This window comes from Abramis brama, assembly GCF_963993115.1.
Source record: "Abramis brama genome assembly, chromosome: 2".
Taxonomy (NCBI): domain Eukaryota; kingdom Metazoa; phylum Chordata; class Actinopteri; order Cypriniformes; family Leuciscidae; genus Abramis; species Abramis brama.
The window spans coordinates 52,564,884-52,582,631 of NC_139964.1; the positions used below are offsets into that span (position 1 = coordinate 52,564,884).

The window sequence follows — 17,748 nt, forward strand, 5'->3', positions numbered from 1 at the left end:
TGGGTTCAGTATGATTCATACTTTTATTCAGAAATTGACACACAAAAGTGACAGTAAATATTTTCACATTGTCACAAAACAGTCAAGTTTGCAACTTTCTATTCATCAAAGAATACAAAAAAAAGTGTTATATTTTCCACAAAACAATTAAGCAGTACAACTGTTTTCAACATTGATAATAAGAAATGTTTCCTGAGCACCAAATCCGCATATTCGATTGATTTCTGAATGGTCATGTGACATTGAAGACTGGAGTAATGACTGCTGACAATTCAGCTTTGCCCTCACAGGAATAAATTACATTTTAAAATATATTAAAATAGAAAACAGTTATTTTAAATTGTAATAAAAGTTGACAATATTTCTGTTTTTTTTCCTGTATTTTTATCAAATAAATTCAGCCTTGGAGCGCATAAGAGACTTTAACGTTTAAAAAATCGTACAGACCCCAAATTTTTAAACGGGAGTATATAGAATTATTTATAATATTTTTCATTTATAACTAAATTCAGTGCATTCAGTCTATAAGTGTGTAGATTTCTTTACAAAGGGACATCGCCAACTACTGGCCTGGGATGCATAATACAGCGTTTTTAATCGTTTTCGCGGATCCGTGTGAATGGGGATCGATTTGACAACGTTGTTTCCGTTTTTAGTACATCGTTGTCATGTAAACGTACCCTAAAAATCACCTAGATACCAGTTGATTGTGCATCACATGATTTGATGTTTTGTATCTAATACTTTAAATTCACACATTTTAAATGTGGTTTAATTGACCAAGAGTGTTTAAATACTTTTTGTGGCCCCAGTATTTTTCATGTGTGTTTAATGAAGAAAACTTAATTAACAAACATGTAATAGTTGAGGAAGGCCTAGAAATCTGTCTATGTCGGACGTTCATATTCAACGTGTTCATGTGCTCATGAGGTATTCAGTGTTCTTTGAAGTTTTAGATGTTTGTTTTTCATTCATTTTTCAGATCCATGTTAAAAGGGGAGATCATTTAAAGGGGGCACGAATGCTTATCCGTGTGTCCAACAACATCAGCAAATTCCCATCCCGTGAGCCTCTCTTGTACACACACACACACACGCACTTCAGCACTGTTATGGCTGTCATATCCACCAGATCTTTTCTTATATAGAGAGGAGATGACAACCTCTACGTCTGTATCACTGGTTTAACTGTCAATAATGGGTCACTTGCGCTTGTGAGCTAATTATATAATGACCCTGACCTCATTGAAAGGCTTTAAGAGTTTTACTACAGTGCTGAGTAATGAGCTGTTTCCACACAATAGCAGTTGTGGTCTCCCTGAGCATTGCTCCTTTTTGAGCTAATGTTGTAGGCTCTGGATCCACCTTTAATGTAACAAAAAACGCTGTGTGTGTGTCTGTGTGTCTGTGTGTCTGTGTGTGTGTGTGTGTGTGTGTGTGGCCTACAGACATTGTTCCCATCCTCACATCAGCGGTTATTGAATGTCATCGTGCTGGATTAAGGAACTCTGCCTTCAGTTTTGCCTCTATGCTGATGAGACCAGAGTATCGTAACAAGATTGATCTCAAATACAAGAAGAAGATAGAGGCCATGGTCCGGTAAGACGCACAAGAGACATTTGCTATTAATGAATTGCAGCCATTAAAGAGGTAGTTCACCCAGAAATGAAAATTCTGTCATTACTTACTCACCCTCACGTCGTTCCAAACCCGTAAGATTTTTGTTCATCTTCGAAACACAAATGAAGATATTTTTGATGGAATCTGAGAGCTTTCTGTTCTTTCTGTACTGTGGATGGTTAGTAAAGAACCATACAATATGTGACCCTGGATCACAAAACCAGTCATAAGTCGCACGGGTATATTTGTGGCAATAGCCAACAATACATAGTATGGGTCAAAATTATCGATTTTTTTTTTTAATGCCAAAAATCATTAGGATATTAAGTAAAGATCATGTTCCATGAGGATATTTTGTAAATTTCCTACCGTAAATATATAAAACATTTATTTTTGTGAGTGAATGCAGCACAATCGCGAACATAAATGGACAACTTTAAAGGCGATTTTCTCAATGTTTCGATTACATACGTCAATGAAAAGCTTATTTATTCAGCTTTCAGATGATGTATAAATCTCAATTTCAAAAAATTGACCCATGTGACTGGTTTTGTCGTCCAGGTTCACAAATACAGTGTACAAAAGTGGCACAACTGTTTATTGAATTCGCTCCGCAGTTTCTCTTTACCCTTGTCCTTTCATTATTGTTTTACTATAATAATACAGAAAAAAATATATATTTTCATTGAATCATACTGTCCATCTATGAACTAGTTAATCTGTCTTTTACAAGTAGAAAAGAAGTTTGCATTTTCTAAAATTGTTTGATTAGTGTTTGCTTTCTGATGTTTTGTTTTTTTCTTTGTTTTTTCAATCTGTTGTATGTGAGGGTTAATTTTTTCACCTCTAAACTACTGTAATGTATGAAATATCCTGCTGTTGCAGTGACCCAATCATTGACCCTTTTTCTGTCTTCCATCAGTCGTCCAGATACTTCTGAGGTGGAGGAGGAGAGCTCACCCTGTCCCTACTGCAGCTTCAGCCTGCCTGACTGTGAGCTGCTCTGTCCCGGATGCAAAAACAGTCTGCCGTACTGTATCGCCACAGTGAGTACTGCGTCACTGCACTGACAGCTCTTGCAACCTACAGCTTCAGTTCCACAGTGCAGACGTCACAGAGCCTCTTCCTCTGCCTGACAAACAGACCCTATTTTAACTCCCTCTTTAGGTGCAATATTTCATTCATGACTCGTCTGTGACCGTAATGAGAGGAATGACAATAAACTTGACTTGACCTTTAAGTGTGTAAATGCAGACACGCACAGTTCCACAGTCTGTCTGATAGATGTGTGTGTCATCATTTTCAGGGTCGTCACTTGGTCAAGGAAGATTGGAGTGTCTGCCCACACTGTGATTTTCCTGCTCTCTACTCACAATTCACCCAGTAAGTCTCACCCATCCATGGTTCATCTATCCATCCATCTAGTCACCTATCCATCCATTGATTTTCTGTATTTGTATGTGTTTTGTTTCAGGCTCTTAGAGACAGAGTCAGTTTGCCCCATGTGCTCGGAGACTTTAAATGTCAGTGATGTGAAAAAGGTTTCAGACTGCTCTAAATATCTGCAGCAGGACCAACTGGAGCGCTGAGATCGAGAGAGCAAGAAAGGAGAGATGAAAGGTTAATAAGAGAAAAACTCTTGCTGTTTTTACTCATACAATGGGGGCTAAATGTCTGAAACTAATGAAAATGCTTATTTTTTGCGTTTATCTAGTTTAATACATTTTTTTAAAGATATATATTATATAATCCGCATAAAATTTGAGTGCTTAGTTGAATTATTATTTTTTTTACATGGAATTTATTGTTAACATTTAAATTTTTATTTTAAATCAAAAGTTTACACACACACACACAAATCAAATTCAGTCATCATTTACTTACATCATGTAATTCCAGACCTGTATGACTTTGTTTCTTTTGTGGAACATTAAAAAAACATATTTTGAAGAATATTGCCAAACAAACAGCTTTGGGTCTCATTGACATCCAAAAACATCAATATCTTCTTTTATGTTCCACAGAAGAAAGAAAGCCTTTTTAATTTTTGGGTGAACTATCCCTTTAAGTATTTCTTGTTTGTTTTATATCATTTTAACAGTTCTTTCATTTAGTTTTCTAGGTTTGTATTTATTTCCACTGTATATACCTATACAGCACACTTTCCAAAAGATATAGATATATGTCAAAGACTACATCTTCTAGCACTTATTTTTGACTAATCAAATAACATTTTGATGAAAATTTGTGTCCTTCATATTTAATTATGTATTAACATTATATTTATATTTATTGTTCCCTTTATTTTTACAAAATAGACAGGTATGGAATATTACAGTGTTTTAATTATTATTTTTTCGTGATTCTTTTTGTAAACAGAGTTAAAATTGATGATTTCTAAAGTGCCCCTTATGTTTTCTGTTTTCAGATACAGAGAATTGATGATCTCAAATTTGCTGACAGTCACACCTCTGATGATGTATGATGGTCAGTCTTTACAGAATCAATATTGTGGGATCACTATTGTAACCTTTCAAGCCAGTCATGATTGCATTTTCCTGATATTGTTGAAAATACAAAAATGTTTATTGGTAATAAACATTATATTATTTATTTACCAATAATATTGATTGATTTGCAATCATGGTATATTTATCTTAAAATACAGAGAAAAAAACAGAAAATATGTATATCTGTATAGTGACTCTAACATGTACTTCTACAGTGTTTTAAAGGTAAAGTGCATACTTTCATCTGCCATTGGCTGTACAAACAGGTAGTCCCGTCCCAAACTCATGCCATTGGCTAAGTTGCTGTTGCTATGTTGGGCCTTTTTTAAACACTCAAAGCAATGTTGAAAGTACCACGAAGCCTCTGCATTTTTACTTTTTGGGGAAATCAGCCTAAGAATGTTATCTCTGCATATTAAATTTGTATAGGAGAAAATTGCACATTAGCTTTAATCTGAGTGTTTTGTACTGCTGTTTTGTAGCCTGACCACAAGAGTTCAGCACTGCAGTGTGAGCTAATAAAAGGAGAAAGACAGTTAATCTAACCACCCAAGCGCTGACATTTATTATGAGCTGGACTTTCCATTCACCTTACATGTGGCCTTAAATTTATTAGTGCACATAGATTTAAAGTCAACAACTCTCTCTTTTAAAGTTGAGCTTCACCTCACTGCTTTAGACATTTAGGCCAATATTTCTGCATTTTGTATAAGCTTTAGCTTTACTGTACTAAAAAATTGTAATTCTAATTGTTAGAGCATGTGAAGCCTGATTTATTTGCATTTTGTGGTATGTCTGTGCTCTGAGGCTGAACTACAGTATATGCTTTAAAGAGATTGAAGTATGTTCTTTAAAGGGATAGTTCACCTAAAAATGAAAATTCTGTCATCATTTACTCACCCTGATGCCATTCAAAAACCTGTATGACTTTTGTGTAACTCAAAAGAAGATATTTTGAAAAATGTTGGTTACCCTAGTTTTGAGGGTGAGTAAATGATGACAGAATTTTCATTTTTGGGAGAACTATCCCTTTAACGTATTTTTGGAACATCTTAGGTGTCCCTGTGTTGTGTGACAGATTTTTATGAAGATATTTTTGAGTATTTCAATTAGAAGTAAAAAATTAGGTCAGTGCTGTTATCATACAAAGTACTGTCCATAATGTGGATTAAAAATATGTACCCTTGCTCTGTCTTTGGACATGGTATTCAATCAGTAAACTCCATTATTTGCTTATAGTGGTCAAAAAATTGTTTGAGCTCAGGTTTTATCAGGAATTGTGTTCTTGTCAGCCCCGGACAGATGGTGTGGGTGTGTGTTATATGTATATGTGTAGAAGGCATGGAAGCATGTCCCATATTTAGCATAGCATCTGTCTTGTTTTGTAGTATCAGAGCGGTTATGTAGTATGTCCTTTAATGATCACTTTATAAGAATAATAGTCACTCACTCTAATTGTATTACACAATACACAATATTCACCTGATTCACCTGTGAAACTACCCACATCTGACAAGCTTGTGTGTGTGTGATAGAGGATTAAGAGCTGATGTTTTACAGCATCTGAAATGCTGAGGTAAGTTTGTAATTTGTAAAGACCATCATGAAGCTGTCCAGTGAGTGAGTGTGTGTGTGTGCGCGTGAGCACAGCGAGTCCAGTGAACACGTCTGTGTGTGTCTCCTCTGCAGCATGCTGGCGTTGTGCCACGATGTGAGCAGAATGGCTTCACAAATTCAGAAACACAGTTGTAGTGTTTTATTTCCCAGTTGCACTTTATTTCTTTGTACTGATATCTCACACACCTATGCACCCAAGTTTTATATGCTGTTACTTCATGTATGTGTATATACATACAGAGAGAAAGAAAGATATAAATATAAAAGATATAACTTTATAAGGTATACTGAGCAAATGATATATGAGTTACATGATATAATTTATACATATATTAATGATATATGTATGTATACATATATAAGATATACTGAGCAAATCATCCTATTCTCATATTGTACATCTTGCTCATTCTCTCTCTCTCTATTATTCTCACGTGGGATCATTTATCTTTCCTGCCACTTCCTCTCTCTCTCACACACACACACAGAGCCCATCCCATGCCCTCGTTTAGCTCTGTGGGCTCAGTGTAAATCTGTTAAGAGAGAGGGGCCGTGATTTAATGTGACATAAAGGACGAGTCGAGGTGAGGCGGAGCTGTTCACAAAACCACCAACATCTCGTGAAGTCTTTCTTGCTCAGTATCAGAGTGTGCTGCTTTCACCGTTATTTCGTTGAATGTGCGTGTACGTTTAACAGCTTAAATGATACCACTCTTGCTTTTACATAACACATGTACCTTATATCTTCAAATTCACTTAATGGTATTGTAGCTCAGTAGGTTTCGTAACTTAAATCCAGGAGGAGAAAGTGACGCCGGTGCGGGACAGCGCCTGCTTCATCACGCGAGAGCACAGCAGAACTCACTGCAGCGGCGGGACAGGTGCATGCACGCGCAATCCATAACACACACCGAAACTGAGCCTGGAGTGTGGATATACATACAATGACAGACGTGTGTTTGCTGGAACCGTGTTTGAGCGGGGGGCACTAATATAATCTGTGTTTTCTTCCTGAGGTGAGGCTACGTGGCTTTATACTGTCATTATGTTCTCACTGACACGCGCTTTTTTCCGCTTCAACATGATTTCGCAAGTTCTCAGAGAGACTTATTGCTGGTGTCTTTATATTGTAGTACAAGTCTGCACTGAGGGGTCTTAAGAGTGTTTAACGATGTAATGAGTGTTTTCTGGTGTTCCCACTGCGGATCTCTAGTGCTGGATTCAGTCCCGGGTGTTTTTCACTTCGCCACTGGAGCGAGAGCTTTTATTAGCTTTAATTAATCTGTAACGTTACATTATTCTCAAGGTCTGATCAAAGCGCGAGGATCAAGCTGTTCCAGGGGGTTTGTAAGAGATTGTATTGTTCATTTTAAGCTATGACATTTCTCTATCAAGATACGCAACTAAACCAAACATTTTTATATAGGCCTATAATTATAAACATCTATAGTTCAAAACTCATTTTTACATTGGGATCATTTTTGTGAATTCTGTTCTCCAAACTAAAATTCATATTTTTGCCATTGTAGCTTTTACATATACATGTGCATTACATTCAGACTGTCAATTAATGAAAATGGATTTTAACCAAAATGTTGAGATGACGTGTTCTCTCAGGACAAGGGTATTTCATAAATATGTCAGGGAATGTTGACACATTTATCATTTTTGCTCATCGTTTTAAGTGTTCATGTACAATATGCTTTGGACATTCCATTTGCAGTTTTGCAGTTTTATGAATTGTTTTCTTTCATAACTGTCTTACTGTATTCATTTATTTATTCAATTTGTTTAGCTGAAAGGCCTATACTGGTCAACATAATGTTTCATTGTGACAACCTAGTCCTAGACCATAAAAACTAAGACAACATGGCCCCAGCTGAACGTGTGTTCGGTGAACTGTTTCTGTTTCTGAACATCAAAATGTTCAATAGCTAGACAGCTAGCCTTGGCCAGGCCTCCCATATAAAAATAAGTGACTATTTATATATAGGAGAAGTATAATAGAATAGAATCTGTAAAAATTCTGAATTTGAATTGGCCCTCACTTTATTTTCAAACCTGTTCTATTCAAATGCAATGTTACAATTTCATCTTTAAAAACAATGCACTGATCTTTCATACATCACATATAGGCCTAATGCAATTATTATTATTATTTGGTTAAATCATGGTTAATATATTATATACTATATATGATATACTATATATAATAAAATATTATATTGCATACTTGGCCTCTATATACTTAATATACTTGGCCTATACAAGCTCAAAAAACTTTTACAATTTATAACTTTCTCTTCTCATCTCTTCTCTGATGATGTGTTTACTGGCGCGAGGGTGGGACAAGCTGTCACTCACAAACCACTACGATCCAATCAATTCCTGACGGACAAAATCAAGTCCCGCCCTTCTTTTTTTTTTTTTTTGCTGTTTTAAAAAAAGCTGTTTTACTTGGATGTACAACATAATATGGAAAAAAGACTATTCAACTTCCATGGCGACTATGTTACTGGGTTGACACTAAAGATTTTTTTAAAGAGAAATTTCATATATCTAGAATTTACGTTGTAATCTATTCAGCAGTAACTTGTTCAAATTAAATGATTAAAGAATTTCTTTATTCCTGATCTGGCCTGATGTTTTGCGGCACTGATGTAGTAAATGCCATATTTAAATTAACCCACAGTTACATTCAGGCGTTTTGCCATTGTATTTTTGTTGACTAATGTGTCTGTGTGTTGCAGGTGTGCAGTCATGGTTCTTAAGGGGTTGATCGTGCTGATGCTGTTGCTTCAGTTCTCTGCAGAAAGCACAGCAGAAGGAGTCAAACCCAAGAAGGCGAAAAAGGGCAAACAAGTCGTCTGCCCCTCGTAAGTCTCCCAGGCAGTAACACACACTCTCATGCATACATATGTGTGCTGATCCCATAATCATTTAAGGCTGCCTTGTATGCAAGGATGTCAGTCATGAAGAATTACAGTGCTGTTAAGCAGAGTGAAAGACTGGCAATACATTTCGGAGCCTGCCAGGCTGAATGTTTCTGTTAGTACTGGTCCAGGACCAGCTGTGTCCTTATCAACACTCTCTATTACATACTAACAGATCCAGCTAAATTGGCCTCAGGCCATAGGCAGGGCCAGTGGTCCATTTCTGTATGACTAAGCATGAGTAATTGTCTCTGCTTTTTACTGTATTTTCTGATAGCAGACATTATTCCAGAGGAATGATGTATTGAATAGTGAATATTTCTTGAATCTGAGAGGGCTGTGATTTTTTGCCAGGGCAAGTTACATCCTAGTATGACTGATGAGTGATGCACTGCCAGTATAATGTGCATGTGTCTGTTTTGACATTGCCAGTCAGTTATCAGCAGAGGACTTGGACAGAGTCCCAGCCAACTCGACCAGCAACATACTGAACCGCCTGCTGATGACCTATGATTCACGAATACGACCAAACTTCAAAGGTACTGAGATTTCAGAATACTACCTTGAAATACTTTCTCATAAAAATGTTTTATGTCATATTATCTTTGCCATAGTGAAGCAATAACCAAAATGACTCCCAAACATTTACAGACGAAAAAATAAGACACAAAATTAAAACATGCAAATGAAAATTATCGGTAACACATTACAATAAGGTTCAATCAGTAAGAATGACTAATGACTAACTATAAATATGAAATAAAAATGAACTTCAGTTAATGCATTAGGTATGAACTAACAATGACAATTTTTGTAATGCCTTTATTAATATACTTTACTAATTTCTACATACACAAATATATTTTTCTAATATATAAATATGAAATATTATTACATTAAAATGTGTTAATATATTATGAATGACCATACATTAACAATAAGTAGTAAGTATATTTATGAATTAACCTAGCTGATAAATTCTGTAAAAAAAAGTTAACTAAAATTAACTAATGTTAATGAATTGAAAGTTATTGTAAAGTCACCTTTATTTATATAGCACTTTATACAATACAAATTGTTTCAAAGCAGCTTTACCATGATAAACAGCAAAATAATGATTCAATGATGCAAACAGAATTTAATTATTTTCCAATTAATTTTTTTTCTACATTTTTTTTATTTTAAATATCCTGTTTTACTCTGAAATTCTTTTAGGTTCAGATCAGTGGTCTTTGATTTTATAGTAGTATTTTAGAGAAGCTTTTTGTTTGTTTTTGTGTCATACCCTGATTACCAAACCTCTCAGACCTCTAGCATGTTCATAAAGCAACTATAAAATTCAGTACTTGCATTTTTTTCTTCTCGAAAAGTCACAAATAACATAATGGATGACCTCATTGGAATGATAATTTAATCACAGTGTCAGAAAATGGCAAGAGTGTGTATTGTACAGAGTAATTGGAAATTCTCCTCCATCGTGCTGCTGAGCAACACTAGACCCTGTGGGATTAGAATGTGTCGTTCTGAACCCAGTAGGATAAGAATATGTCAGAACGAAACTGTTAGATCAATGGGCTTCTGCTACGGTTCCAAGTTCTTACATCCAACGAACCACAGAATATTCTCACATTTGAGAGTATTTGTTTTGCACTTTGGGGAATCTGAGAATAGCACACAGCTTTTATCCTACACATATGGTTGATGTCCATGATTCTATTCCTATGAAAGAGTTGCTATCGTGTGTTTGCAGGTATCCCAGTGGAGGATAAGGTGAACATCTTCATCAACAGCTTTGGGTCGATTCAAGAGACGACAATGGTTAGTATGTGTGTGTAATTTACTTGTTGGCTACTTTATATTCTATTCCATTTTATTCATTTAGGCACACAATCTTGTTAAATGTTGTTCATTTGATTGATTTACAAAATATATTTGCCTCTGTTGATACTACATTGTACATTGTTTCATCTCCAGGATTACCGTATAAATATATTCCTGCGCCAGCGCTGGAATGACCCACGGCTGCGTTTGCCAGCTGATTTTAAGTCGGATGCATTGACCGTTGATCCAAAAATGTTCCAGTGCCTGTGGAAGCCAGATCTGTTTTTCGCCAATGAAAAAAATGCAAATTTCCACGACGTCACACAGGATAACATACTCCTGTTCATCTTCCGCAATGGAGACGTCCTCATAAGCATGAGGTAGGTCAAGGCCATAGTTATTGTTTTAATAATACAATGGCAATATGATAATAAAAACAACAATGGTCAATATAGGGATGCTCCGATCTATCAGCCGCAGATCTGTATCTGCCAGATCTGAATTTACCAAATGGATAACCACATTCTATGACTCAATCAGGAGTTACTAAATTTGGCCGATCTCACGAACCCGATCGGAATTTGATGACGTAAAACCGCAAAAAGTTGCCGTTGACACGCATGTAAACAGTATACAGATGAGGCTTTTGCGCCACGTTATGCTTTGTATCTTCATGAAACTTTAGTAAACTATAGTAAGTCACACATCTTTATTTAGAGCAGGTTTTCTCGATTCAAATGAGCCCAAACATATGGCAAGCCGTTTTAGCTTAAATTGTACCCACCGTTACTCGGCGTAATTGCATTTTTACTAGTAAGAATTCAATTTGACAGCTCTACAATTCAATTCTTACTAGTAGCAATTACAATTAGAGAGCTCTCTAATTCAATTATTACTAGTAAAAATTACAATTAGAGAGCTCTCTAATTCAATTATTACTAGTAAGAATTACATTTACAGAGCTTTCTAATTCAATTGTTACTAGTAAGAATTCCAATTAGAGAGCTCTACAATTGAATTGTTACTAGTAAGAATTACAATTAGAGAGCTCTCTAATTCAATTATTATCTATCTATAAATTACAGAAACGTCTGTCTGTCTGTCTGTATGTCTGTCTGTGTGTCTGTTAACCACATATCTCTCGAACCGTTAGTCCGATGGATTTCAAACTTGACAGGTGTCTCGCTACGGGCACGAGTAAGTGCAGTGCCAAGTTTGACGTTGTTTGTATGAGAAATGTTAAAGATATCGTTAAATATATCATTTTTAAAAGGTTGTGGTTTAAAAATAAACATTCTGACATTAGAGGGTTGTATCAGTCAAAGAAGCCCCAAGAAGGTTGTGGTTTAAAAATAAACATTCTGACATAAACACTCAGTCAGCTACACTGTTTACTTCTGAATATTATAGTTTGGTTCCAGAACGTGATAAATCCATTTTGATTAATTTGAGTAAAAATGTGTTTTCTTTACCAAGAAAGTGGCAAGATGAAAACGACTATTTTCTATTTCAAACTTTCACATAGCATCTTTAGGTTATAATAACATAAAAAAATTCAAATCCAGATTTTGATTTTCAAAGATCTATTATAAAAACTGATTATTTTCCCCCAAAAATGCAATAAATTCATGACACTTTTTTTTTCAAAATGCAATTAATCCATTGAATCAATATAAAAGTTATTTTTTATCATATTGAAACTGTTGAAATCAGCCATCACTAAGAAATATCTACTTTTTTGATGGCGATCAGCTCACAAAAACTGATTTTGCACGGGCACTTTGCACTGCTCCCTGAATCGACGCGCTTATTAATTTGTGGATGTAAACTGAATCTGTAAGTCAGCCATGCTGTTTACTTCTGAATATTATATTTCATTCTGGTGCGCTTAAAGTTATCGCTACTGTGTAATAGTAGCCTATGTTATTCACCAACTAAACATATCCTATTCAATGCGTTCACAGTCTCTTTCACAGGCATCATTTGTAGTAGCCTATTCACAAACTGTTTGCTCAAGCATAGCGTTTTCTCGGAGTTCTGTGTGCTTTCTACCATGCACAAATAAAAATGTCACTGAACTTTTGCTGTGTAATTGTACCAATGAGCACTCAAACACACCAAACCAACAATTACTAAAAAGACACACAAAAACTGATTGTGCACGGGCATTTTGCACTAGTTAGTAACAATTCCAATTAGAGAGCTCTACAATTCAATTCCAATTAGAGAGCTCTCTAATTACATTCTTACTAGTAAGAATGCAATTACAGAGCTCTCTAATTGATTTTTTACTAGTAAAAAAAACGAATAAAAGATATGTATAATTGCAGAGCTCTGTAATTGAATTAAAGAGCTCTGCAATTGCATTCTTACTAGTAACAACTGAATTAGAGAGCTGTCTAATTGGAATTCTTACTAGTAAGAATTGAATTAAAGAGCTCTGCAATTGCATTCTTAGTAGTAACAATTGAAATAGAGAGCTCTCTAATTGGAATTCTTACTAGTAACAATTCAATTGTAGAGCTCCGTAATTAAAAATGAATGGAAGTCAATGGAGACATATGACTAGTAAAAATTCATTTGTAGAGCTCTCTAATTGGAATTGTTACTAGTAAGAATTTAATTAGAGAGCTTTGTAATTGTAATTCTTACTAGTAATAATTGAATTAGAGAGCTCTCTAATTGTAATTTTTACTAGTAATAATTGAATAAGAGCTCTAATTGTAATTGCTACTAGTAAGAATTGAATTGTAGAGCTCTCTAATTGAATTCTTACTAGTAAAAATGCAATTACGACGCTGGGTAGTATTTAAGCTAAAACGGCTTGCCATACAAACACAACATAACGATTTGCAGATCTTGAGAAAATCGTCACGGAGTGACATGATATGCTGCTTGGTTAAAGCTATAGGACATCCGGGATTGCATCGCGATCATTTTCCAACTTCATTTGGAAGTTCAACCAATAAAAACTGGAACTCGAGTATGGTGGGTATGGACGATGTGTCAAGACCAACCAGACACTGTTTTACAACTGGAGAATGCTTGGATTGGATCCATCGATCTGATTGACAGGTCTTGATTACCATGCGGCATAGAAAAGGAGCGCACAGCTGAAAACAGCACTGGAAGATCATCAAAAACTAAACCAATCTTGATTTTATAATTTCTAATAGTCATCATGTCAAGCATGAATAATAACAGAATAAGTCAATAATTTGCGCCACTTTTTCTCGAGTTTTCTCAGCAGTGTTGTAACATAAGAACCACCAAACATGATCAAAATCTATTTTCCTTTCAATTTTAAATGTTTCCTTTCAAATGAGACCATGCTTTTTATGATATCATCAGAATAACCAATTACCAGCCATGTAATATAGGTCATTAGACCGTTCACACTGGCCAAGCAACAGTTTTTATTTATATAGTATTCTTATAGAACGTGTAATCACAGGTGTGCATTTATCACCACAGATTTATACCAGTCGGAACTATCTGATTTATTATAAAAAATTAGGGGATGAACATAACATTGATCTTCACCACTATTCTATTATTCATCACAACTCTATTTTTAATCAAATAAATACACCAACCCTTGGTGAGCATAAGAGACTTAAAATAAACATTAAAAAATCGTATCGACCCCAAACTTTTTAATAGTAGTGTATTTTTTGTAGGTTTTATTAAATTTAAAAGTAAACTGGGCTTCCCATGCCGTTTTAAAGCAGTCACCATCCTTGGAACTTTTTTTATCACATGGTATCATTCAAATCTAATAATGTAATCTCTTTATGGTGTTTCAGAAAGTTTAGAGTTTCATGTCAAGGAACATCAGTGAGCCAATGTTTAATGCATTATTTACCAAATGGTTTGTAGCAGTTGGCCTACATTAGAATTAGGTCTAAACTATAGTTGTAAATATGTTGTATATAGGATGATATAAAGATAAATATGAAGAAAAACTGTTTAATATTGCTTATATAATGGAACATAATGTTAAATCTGGCTCTGGAGTTTACTCATTTCACATATACTGTATGAAATGCTTATTGCACCTCTAGCAATGTGTTCTTTTCACATTTCCTTTGCTGAAAGATCTGTTAAAATCTGATCTGTTTCTTCTCACATTCACAATTATCTTTTGAAAGTTTTCCAGTATATATTTTTCTTGCTGTTTTTTAGGTTCCATCGTGCTATTTATTCTGCTCTGATCTTTAACCGCAGCATATTTAGATAGCAGAATGTTAGAAGCCATGGCTATTTGCTCAAGCTGAAAGAGTCTTTGTGGCAGATGAGAGGATATGCTACATCTTTGCTTTACCGTGTGTGTGTGTGTGTGTGTGTGAGAGAGAGAGAGAGAGAGAGAGAGAGAGAGAGAGAGAGACAGACAGAGAGACAGAGAGAGAGAGCCTTGGGGTGAGAATCCCACCCCACAGCTTCCTTCTCTCTCTCTCTCTCTCTCTCTCTCTCTCTCTCTCTCTCTCTCTCTCTCTCTCTCTCTCTCTCTCTCTCTCTCTCTCTCTCTCTCTCTCTCTCTGCTACTGCTGCTCCACATGTACCCAAGACTAATGAACCTTGCAGTGTGTGTGTGTGTGTGTGTGTGTGTGTGTGTGTGTGTGTGTATCCTCTCTTCATACTCTCTCGCACACATACCGTCTGTTCTAAACTCTGGACAAACTGGCTATGTATTTACGTAAATTCCCTTTTTTTTCAGGTTGTCTGTCACTCTGTCTTGCCCTCTGGATCTACAACTCTTTCCTATGGACACCCAGCTCTGCAAGATGCAGTTAGAGAGCTGTAAGTGAATTAAACACACACACTGGTGCTCCTGCGTTACATTTTATTTTTATTTAATAGATGGAAAGAAAGATGAGGATGAGGTAAAACAGCCATCTTAATGTGGTGTGTGTTGTTGTTTTTGTGCGTACGTAGTTGGCTACACCACAAAGGACTTGGTGTTTATGTGGCAGTCTGGAGACCCTGTTCAGATGGATGAAATTGCTTTGCCACAGTTTGATGTAAAGCAAGAAGACATCAAGTATGGAAATTGCACAAAGTTCTACTCAGGAACAGGTATGGATTGACATAAAGATACATTCATATTTGCATACATATTAAAGGAGGGCAACAGAGAAAGAGGACATAGTGTTTAGAAAGGCAACAACTCAAGAACAGCACACACACACACAAGTGAGAAATTGCTGAGCTCATTCCTCTTTTACACTCCTAATTCAGACTCAAATGAATCAATACCTCTGAGATTGGTAGCTTGGCTGAACGACCTCAGCATCAGAGCCAGAGTCTTACTATAGCATTAAACTCTTGGAATGATCACACTTCTTTTTTAATGAATGTTGTTGTTATGAAGTGTTTTTTTAAATGATAAATCTTGCATGCACCTTCTATATATATATATATATATATATATTACTTTCTGTAAAGATGCTTTGAAGTAATGTGTATTGTCAAAAGCGCTATACAAAAATACATTGAACTTGACTTGACATTCGCCAAAAAGTGGCATGTTCAACCATAGCCCATTGTGCAAAATACTGTATCTGGCACTTTCCACAAACAGGTTACAAAGAGGGTCTGAAACTTTTTACATTTCCAAAAAGTGAATAGGGGTGCTTAAAAAATTTAATCTTTCGAAAATTAAAAAAAGTATTCATTACATGTGGTAATGGATGCCAAACACAAAATCCAAGATGTTTCCAGTGCTTGAAATGTTAGTATTGCATATTGCACACTGTTTCAAATACTATATCTACTATATACTGTACTGTGCAGTATATAGCAAACAGTATGCAAGTATTTGATTCTGAACATAGCCAATCATTTGCTTTATTCACAAATCATATATATAGCTCTCTCAGTTTCTGCTGCACTCTGTGCCTGAGGCAGACTGGCAGAGATGTCAGTGATGATACTGTTAATGTTGCTATAGATTGTGCACAGCATGTTTGCCATGTAATGTGTGTCGTTACAGTATATCTTTGTGTGACACTCTTGTATGAATACCATGCTTTAGCAGTTCAGGGTTTCCCAGCATTTTTTATTTAATGTGTGTACCCCCAACTCCTATCAGTAATCTATCAATACCAAACCTGAAATGTGTTCCTTTTATCTCATACTGGATTTGAAATAAAAGGTACTGTACGAAAAATTAGAATATCGTGCAAAAGTTCATTTATTTCAGTAATTCGACTTAAAAGGTGAAACTAATATATAGACTCATTACATGCAAAGTGAGATATTTCAAGCCTTTATTTGTTATAATTTTGATGATTATGGCTTACAGCTTATGAAAACCCCAAATTCAAATTCTCAGAAAATTTGAATATTACATGAAATCAATTAAAAAAAGGATTTTACATACAGAAATGTATGTATTTAAAATCCTTTTTTAAAAATTGATTTCATGTAATCAAATTTTCTGAGATTTTGAATTTGGGGTTTTCATAAGCTGTAAGCCATAATCATCAAAATTATAACAAATAAAGGCTTGAAATATCTCACTTTGCATGAAATGAGTCTATATAATATATTAGTTTCACCTTTTAAGTTGAATTACTGAAATAAATGAACTTTTGCACGATATTCTAATTTTTCGAGTTTCACCTGTATTTTAGCTTATTTTTTAAAATTTGGTTTTTAAAATCTTTCCTTGAACCCCCTATAACCTGCTTAAGTACTCCTTGAGGATGTTTCATGAATAGATAAATATTTGGGAATTGAAGAATAAAGAATTGAAAAAAAGAGAGTTTCAAAAGTCTTTATTTGTGTGTGTGCGCGCAGGCAAATATGAAACCTTTTTACATGGCTGTCTGGAATACTGGATTCTGATTAGTCAAATATTTTTCTATATAGACAGCTAAACTATGTAGTTGTTTCTACATCCAGATGGACTAGTTTAATGTCTTTAACAGCACCCCACAATCTCTTTGTTCTCACATAAGTTTAATTTCAACTCAAATCAAAATGTCATATACATTTATTTTATTTATTTGTAAAAAGGGGACATTTTGCAAGTTCTCCCACTTGGAAATCATGGAGGGGTCTGAAATTGTCATCGTAGGTGCATGTCCACTGTGAGAGACATAATCTAAAATCACAATATATGATTTTTTAACTATTTATTTGTATGATATAGCTGCAAATAAGTATTTGAACACCTGTCTATCAGCTAGAATTCTGACCCTCAAAGACCTGTTAGTCTGCCTTTAAAATGTCCACCTCCACTCC

The 17,748-nt window shown here is 35.2% G+C and overlaps 2 protein-coding genes across 7 annotated transcripts in view; both read left to right on the forward strand.

Moving 5' to 3' along the window:
- Positions 1–5,323, forward strand: part of wdr19 (WD repeat domain 19) — a 28,736-nt gene extending 23,413 nt beyond the window's left edge. Inside the window, exons 32-37 of the mRNA XM_084105849.1 lie at positions 983–1,064; positions 1,448–1,598; positions 2,542–2,665; positions 2,926–3,002; positions 3,094–3,239; positions 4,048–5,323. Of these exons, the coding sequence (XP_083961975.1) occupies positions 983–1,064; positions 1,448–1,598; positions 2,542–2,665; positions 2,926–3,002; positions 3,094–3,208 (549 nt within the window). The 3' untranslated portion in view covers positions 3,209–3,239; positions 4,048–5,323. The remainder of the gene's footprint in view (positions 1–982; positions 1,065–1,447; positions 1,599–2,541; positions 2,666–2,925; positions 3,003–3,093; positions 3,240–4,047) is intronic.
- A 912-nt stretch (positions 5,324–6,235) lies between these two features.
- glrba (glycine receptor, beta a) overlaps positions 6,236–17,748 on the forward strand; it is a 30,134-nt gene continuing 18,621 nt past the window's right edge. Inside the window, exons 1-7 of one of the 6 annotated variants that reach the window (XM_084107102.1) lie at positions 6,236–6,330; positions 8,497–8,622; positions 9,112–9,218; positions 10,430–10,497; positions 10,654–10,880; positions 15,218–15,300; positions 15,436–15,576. In XM_084107102.1, the coding sequence (XP_083963228.1) occupies positions 8,507–8,622; positions 9,112–9,218; positions 10,430–10,497; positions 10,654–10,880; positions 15,218–15,300; positions 15,436–15,576 (742 nt within the window). In that variant the 5' untranslated portion in view covers positions 6,236–6,330; positions 8,497–8,506. Of the gene's footprint in view, positions 6,763–7,061; positions 7,094–8,496; positions 8,623–9,111; positions 9,219–10,429; positions 10,498–10,653; positions 10,881–15,217; positions 15,301–15,435; positions 15,577–17,748 lie in introns of those variants that run through there. The other 5 variants (XM_084107101.1, XM_084107105.1, XR_014605135.1 and 2 more) reach the window with 5 other exon arrangements.